This window comes from Nerophis lumbriciformis, linkage group LG02 (assembly GCF_033978685.3).
Source record: "Nerophis lumbriciformis linkage group LG02, RoL_Nlum_v2.1, whole genome shotgun sequence".
NCBI classification, from domain to species: Eukaryota; Metazoa; Chordata; class Actinopteri; order Syngnathiformes; family Syngnathidae; genus Nerophis; species Nerophis lumbriciformis.
The window spans coordinates 26,647,524-26,654,882 of record NC_084549.2 but is presented as its reverse complement, the minus strand read 5'-3'; the positions used below and the strand labels follow the sequence as shown (position 1 = coordinate 26,654,882).

Genomic DNA, 7,359 nt, shown 5'->3' with positions numbered 1-7,359 from the left:
GCAAATTGAATATCCAGTAGTGTCCACTGGAAAGGACACTGGATAGTGCTGTATGGAATCCACATTTGGAGTCAGGCTCATTAATCAAAGGGCGCTCCCTTGTGGCCACCGTAGGTACAATTATGATTGTGAAAGTCGATTGACAGGAAACAATAACATCATTAGTGGTGATAGGTATTTGGATGGATAGATAGATAGATAGATAGATAGATAGATAGATAGATAGATAGATAGATAGATAGATAGATAGATAGATAGATAATCCTCTCTCTCTCTCTTTCGCTCTCTCGCTCTCTCTCTCTCTCTCTCTCTCTCTCTCTCTCTCTCTCTCTCTCTCTCTCTCTCTCTCTCTCTCTCTCTCTTTCTCTCTCTCTCCATCTTCTTCCTCTCGGCGTGCACTGAACTTGCATGCACTTGTTCAGTCTTCATTGGGATGAAGAGGAGGAGGAGGATGCCACGTGATTGGCCAGGCGGGAGCTGCTAGTCCTGCTCCTTGTGTCTCCTTGTTTACACCTGGCGGACTGGAAACAAGTCCAGAGTGCCTCTGGTAGACTCGGGCGTCCAGCCTGCTTCCAACAGGGCTATTTGACGAGCGCGAATTAATCTTTTTGATGTTATTTTGCTTTGCTTTTTTTACTCTTTTATCGGTTAACTTAGCTCAAACTTTTTTGATGACTTTTTTTTTTTTTTTTACCGCTGTTGTTTTAAAGACGTAACTTATAAACGCAGCCTGGATAACTAACGACATGTTTTCGTTGTAAAGTTCCTTGGAGGAGAAATTACACCAGACTGTCACTTAATGGTGGGATCGGACTCTGCTTCTTGCTATTTTGTGAACAGATATATCGCATTTCCGGAGAAGAAACACTTATTTGTGTATGCGAACACCCCCCCGGACGCTTTGCAGCAGTGTAGCCGGAAAAGATGCTCTCTTTTCGAATGCAGCGTGGACAAGCTGGCGGTCCTGTTGTGCTTCTGCTCCTGCTCGGGGGATATGTCGTGTGTGATACCGGTAAGTTCAGCAAATATATACAAAGTATTATTTATTATTATTAGTAGTAGTAGTGGTAAGCATTGGCAACAATTTAAAAAGTTAACATGAGCATTTTTACGAGATAATAGTACGGAATTCAGACACTCTTCCTCTTTGGACAATCAACAAATCCAACTTACCCTCTGCAAAGTGACTAAGATTCTCCCTAAAATAAACAAAAACAGTATATAAAGTGTTTTGGATTTAGGGTAGTTGCTCTTTTAAAGACATGAGTACTGTAATTAAAGTTAAAGTACCACTGACAGTCACACATACACTAGGTGTGGTGAAATTACTCTCTGCATTTGACCCATCCCCTTGTTCCACCCCCTGGGAGGTGAGGGGAGCAGTGAGCAGCAGCGGTGGCCCCGCTCTGTAATCATTTTTGGTGATTTAACCCCCAATTCCAACCCTTGATGCTGAGTGCCAAGCAGGGAGGTAATGGGTCCCGTTTTTATAGTTTCTTCTACTTGGAAAATTAACAAATCCAACTTACTCACCGCAAAGTGACTAAGGTTCTCCCTAAAATAAACAAACACAGTATGGAAAGTGTTTTGAACTTAGGTTAGTTGCTCTTTTAAAGACATGAGTACTGTAATTAAAGTTAAAGTACCACTGACAGTCATACACACACTAGGTGTGGTGAAATTACTCTCTGCATTTGACCCATCCCCTTGTTCCACCCCCTGGGAGGTGAGGGGAGCAGTGAGCAGCAGCGGTGGCCCCGCTCTGTAATCATTTTTGGTGATTCAACCCTCAATTCCAACCCTTGATGCTGAGTGCCATGCAGGGAGGTAATGGGTCCCATTTTTATAGTCTTTGGTATGACTCGACCAGGGTTTCATCTCACGACCTACCGATCTCAGGGCGGACACTCTAACCACAAGTTAATTCACTGAGCCGCTCACACATGATTATGTTGAGGCAGCAGCCAGCTCTAATGGAGATGCTTCACTTGGCACAAAGGTCATAGGTCACTGTGGATGAGCTAATGGGACTTGGACAACTGAGGTGGCAGCGGTCATCTCCTGTGTTGGAGCCTGGACGTTCCCTCCCTTGCTTTTGTCAGACTGGGTTTAGTGGATTAAGATTGCTTTACAGTGAGGAGGGGAAAAAAAGAACAATCCAGAAGACTTACCAAAAAGACAGCTGAAATGAACACAGTGTGCAAAGTTTACTTATGGCATTAATGACTGCAGTAATATGACACACCGATTGTCTCTACAGGTCTGTGGTCAGTCCTGACCCCTCCCTGTCAGTAACAATACACGTGTGAGTGTGTGTGTGTGTGTGTGTGTGTGTGTGTGTGTGTGTGTGAGTGTGTGTGTGTGTGTGTGTGTGTGTGTGTGTGTGTGTGTGTGTGTGTGCGTGTATTATTCCCTGAGCAGGCGGCGCAGAAAAGCAGCTTACGTTTATTAAAATTGTAGACCGCTCTGAAATCCTCGCATGAGAATTGTTGATATTAAGCGTGGGTATTGCAGGGAGGTCCTGTTAGGGGAGCAGAGCTGGGAGGAGGGGGGACACAAAGGGGGACAAAAGCTCAGTGTGCCTCAATTTGTGTCTATAGGAAAGACAGAAACGGAGATATATTGTGTTTGTTTCACATTTATGCAATTGTTCTTCAGTGTTTACATACTCATTAAGTACTTGTGTGCTATTAGTGTTATTTTTACTGAGCTGGCATGTGGGAGGTGTGTTTGTGCTGTTTTTGCAACAAACACATCAGGTTAAATGTTGGTATGACCCTGGGGGACTAAGAGGGTCAAGACAGGAGGAGAGCAAATTATCTACTGTAAGTGGCAGTTAAGTGTGCAAAGTTGGAGTCTGTAGCATGTCAGGCATTTCTTTGAAAGGCTGGGTGAATGTTGCTGTTAAGTGTGGTAATCTCATTTTGATCAACAGTGCAGCAGATTATTTGTTTGTATTGATTTCTTTTACCACTAATCTGCATGAGAGAGATACAATAAAACATTATGGACGCCACTTAATGTCTTCAATAGGAAACATTTTGTATATACAGTACTGTATATATTTGTATAAATACAGTGTGTACAGCTGTAGTGTCTTTAATAATTAAATAGCTTCTTAACTTTAAACTTGAATAAAGTAGCCTTAAAGGACACAATTGTGATGTCCGACTAGATTAAAGTGTCAACTGAAACTGCAGTCAACAGGTAATTCAGTACATTGGGCAATAAAGCCACAAAAGAAATCTCTTTGGGCTAAGCTTCAACCAGAGTGGTTCGTCAGGCTGGTCCCGTCAGTGTTGACGAGACACAAGCACGTTCTGTCCCGAGGCAATGCATTAGTTTTATGGCCATCAGGCGGCAGGGGATGGGATCGCTGGCCAGCCACTGGCCTCTCTGCTGTATTATTCATATGTGCAAAGTGGTCTTTGTTAATATTTAAAAATGTGCTTATGATGCTCACATTGTGGACAGCAAAGGAGCAAGAAGTGGGAGGGTAACAGCTGCTTGCCTCTCATTGGCGTAACTTACCCTCCAAGGGGGGCTACTGGGGGCTGTGAAGGATTTTAGGGTACCAATTGGCTTTTAAAGACAAGATGAAAGAGTGGCTGTTCTAACAAGTGTGCCAATTGCACCCACACTACAGTGGAACCTCCACGGCTGAACACGATCCGTTCTGGGTGAAAGATCTACTATTTGGAAACAATTTAGATAAAACCTACGTGAATGTTTTTAGGTAAAATGTTAACATTCTTAATGGTCATTGTAACATTATGGAACTATAAACACTTTAATTTTTCAAATTCAATGACTAATGAGCAGTGCGTAATAAAAGTCATTATTTAGTCATGTTTTATCTCTTGCACTTAATTAGGGATGAAACTATAAAATTGATTCGGGCAAAAGCTTTGATTTATACGTTCTTTTGCTTCGATTAATCTTTTAATGAGTGTAACTAATTAAAAATGGAAAAAATCCAAACCGCTTGGAGTGCCCGGAACTTTAAATATGCGAACATAGTTTACACACGACCGCTGTAATAGAGCGCACATGATGATCTGTGTGACAGCGAACAGAGCAGTTTTTACATTTTTATTTCTGCATACATTTTAAAATTGTAATTTCAATGCTGATGATGTGAATGTATTAGAAAAAAGAATAAAGTAGTAATGTGTTTATTTATTAAATTATCTTCCCTAAAATACATATCGAAGCTATAAAGTGTGTTTTGTCCGATTAATCAAACTAACTAATCTTTTACAGCATTTATATGCTCTTTTCCGTAACTGCTGCGACTCCTGGTTTTATGTGGTATGATCACCAGTTAGAATGACACTGAAATACTCACTTAAGTCTGAACTCCTGGAATAGGAATCTCGGTATTGTTGAAAAATAATGCAAATCCGATTAATCTGTTCCAGACACGTAGAAATATTAACACAAAACACATGGTATAGAAAATTATTATAGTTTTACATGCAGAAAACAACACACAATCCACATAAATGACAAATTGATCAAATAACTGTATTATCCTAAATAAATGAAAATAAAATGGACTCTCAATCTCTGTTAGCAAAAATTGCACCGAAATAAATATTGTACTTCTTGAAGTTTCCCCATTTGGAAAATCTTGGTCGAGTGTTTAGGGTTTTTCTTCTCCTTGTCGACCACCATTAATTCGGCAAACTGGCTTGTTTTTCTGTGTTAACAGGCTAATGTTGCTCATTCGGTTTGAAGTCAAAATATTCCCACAATGGAAAATTTGACTTTGCAATCTAGTTTTTTCCTCCTAATTTTTGTTACCTTGCAGTGCTTCTCACCAGTGACTAGCGAGGCTTTGTCGCTGTGGGAAGCTAGTAGTCCCACCTTCACAAAAATTTTGAATGACTGACAAGAGGATTAATTACCTCCATTTTATTCTGTTATTGAATGAACGCGCTCATGAGCTGAGAGCGATGCACAAAGTGAACCCTCTTGCACCCTGTTTGGAAGCGAGAAAAGAAGAAAACACACGCAAACATGGCAATTTATCGATGCTGGCCAAGTTATCGAGTTAATTTTCATTTAGCGTTCAATTAATAAACTTATTGATTATCAACCCAGGCCTAGTATTGGACCCATGGTGACTTATTTTGTTGGTGTGGTCAATAAAAAAAAAAGCACAAAGTGTTGGTCACCAACATTTGGTCACTCAGTTTCGCGGAGTGAAACAGTGGCAGACAGAACTAGTTTCTTCAACATGTTTGGCCATACGATAGTCGAGATGATATTCAAAAACTGGGGGCAAATGTTTTGTCAAAATCCGAATCATTTGAAAGGCGGGCGAAACGAAGACCCAGGTGTCACTGTGTATTCTAATCGTTACCATGATAGATACTGGTACTGCAAAACATCCAAGAGTAAACTCTTTGATGCTGGTGGCCTATGCTAAAGTATTTAGATATGCTGATGTCACACATGATGAAAGATCCACTTTAAGTTTTTGTACGACTCACTGAAAATTTTGGTCTGATCCAAATTGCTCTACTTTAGGGGCATTCGAATTTGGAGGATCCACTTTGTTTAAGTAGAGCGGGATTCCAGCTAAAATTGCAGATGGATAAGAGATGTATCTATGGTGAGATAAGATGATTCTCAGAGCTTGGCTTTTAAATATCCTTCAAAAGAGAAGAAAATTCCGTAGCCATGCCATTCTAGCATCATTAAACCTCTGGCACAGACTGAAGAATGAGGCTATGAAGAGGAGAAGAATGGGAATTAGAATGAGAAAAAGGGAAAGAAAGTGATGTGCAGTAAGACTAGCTCTAGAACTTGGAAAGCAGCAGACGAACCGAAAGTTTTGACAGAAGAAGGATATTGTCAGGAGAACGGGACGGCCAGAGCTGAAAGTGAAAAAGACATACACAAATCCCCCAGGGTGATGTTTTTATTAAGGCTCTTATCGATGGAGAGAGCTCACAGTATAAGAGTAGACATGTTTAATGCTTTGCCAATATTGTGCATGTAAGAAAGGACCATAAATCTGCCGCAAATAGCGAGGGCTCTGTAGAAGTAGCAAAAGAGCGAGGTAAATGAAGGAGGACGCTGACAATGAAGAATTGAGAGAGGAGTGAGCAGCAGAGGAGCGTTTCACGGAGCTGGACAGACTTGAATAGTCTCTTGCGCCTGAGAGCCTCCGTTTTAAGGATTGCTACAGGGCTGGAACGTTTGAGTTTAATCAAAACACTGACGTCCTTTGATGATTTGATTGGGCAAATATTTGTAATTAATGTGTTATGTTTGGGACTTACAAAAAGTATTTGTTACAATTCTTGGGAATGCCAATGCGTGGAGGAGAGTTGGATAGGTGGGGCTGGGGGAGTTTCGGTGGCAGATGGGAGCGGAGTGCCTGCTATGCCGGCATGACAGGGTCCCCCACTGCCCTTCTATCATGCCCTGTGGGGGAGATGGGTGGGGCAGACAGGGAAATGGGAAGAAAACCTCTGTGGGGTTCTATTGTGCTTTAGATGAATAGGAGACTCCGTAGGGCTTTTTCTGCCCCTTTGTGTGGGGTGAAGGGGACGGCAGGAGAACACACACACACACACACACACACACACACACACACACGCACACACTCTCAGAACTCATTCACAAGTTCCACATGACCAATGTGTGAGATATGGTTTCTACTGTATTGCATCAACCACTCAAACACACCTGCATGCTTAAGTGAAAATATGATCTTGTTTATTAAGATATAAACATATGACTCGTTAACACCTGACCTAAAAAGGACAGTGCGCTGACTCTTTTAAAGAAGTTGAATTTGTGTGCGTTAATGTGGGAGACCTGCTGGTGCACTCTGGAGCAAGTGTAGGAATTTTCATTTAAGATCCCAGCAGCACTCTGCGCATCGTGACCAATAGGATAAGGACTCACTACAGGGGGCCATGATCCTGAGCCTTCCCAGAGATGGACTCATACACACACAGCCTTGGTGAGATCCATTGATCAGAGGCCCTGTCAGCACTTGATTGGCTGGTCCTGTGGTCCAGGACTCGGCGTGTGTCCTCGCCCCAAACAGTTATTTCAGGCCATGCAGATTTCTTCTTATCTTCTTAGCATTAGAGGCGTTTTTGTCTTCAAGAAGCAGCCAGAGCCAAGTTCACGCTGAGCTTAGGCCCAAGTCAATCTGTTAATGCTCGTGTTTGTGCCTGTTTGTATGCAAGTCTGTCTGGAGCCATGGCTTAACCACAGAGCAACTCCGTTTAAAGCATGTTAATAGGATACTCTGCAGCGGGAGAGCAAATGTGCTGCATTCAGAACGCAGATGAGACTGACACAAACATGTTAATGTAGTTTTTCAAAAGTCTT

At 41.9% G+C, this 7,359-nt stretch overlaps 1 protein-coding gene across 3 annotated transcripts in view; it reads left to right on the top strand.

Annotated features, from left to right (window-relative positions):
- The first annotated feature begins 429 nt into the window (after nucleotides 1-429).
- unc5b (unc-5 netrin receptor B) overlaps nucleotides 430-7,359 on the top strand; it is a 116,414-nt gene continuing 109,484 nt past the window's right edge. For all 3 annotated transcript variants that reach the window (XM_061959787.1, XM_061959796.1, XM_061959778.1), the window contains exon 1: nucleotides 430-1,012. In XM_061959787.1, the coding sequence (XP_061815771.1) occupies nucleotides 925-1,012 (88 nt within the window). In that variant the 5' untranslated portion in view covers nucleotides 430-924. The remainder of the gene's footprint in view (nucleotides 1,013-7,359) is intronic.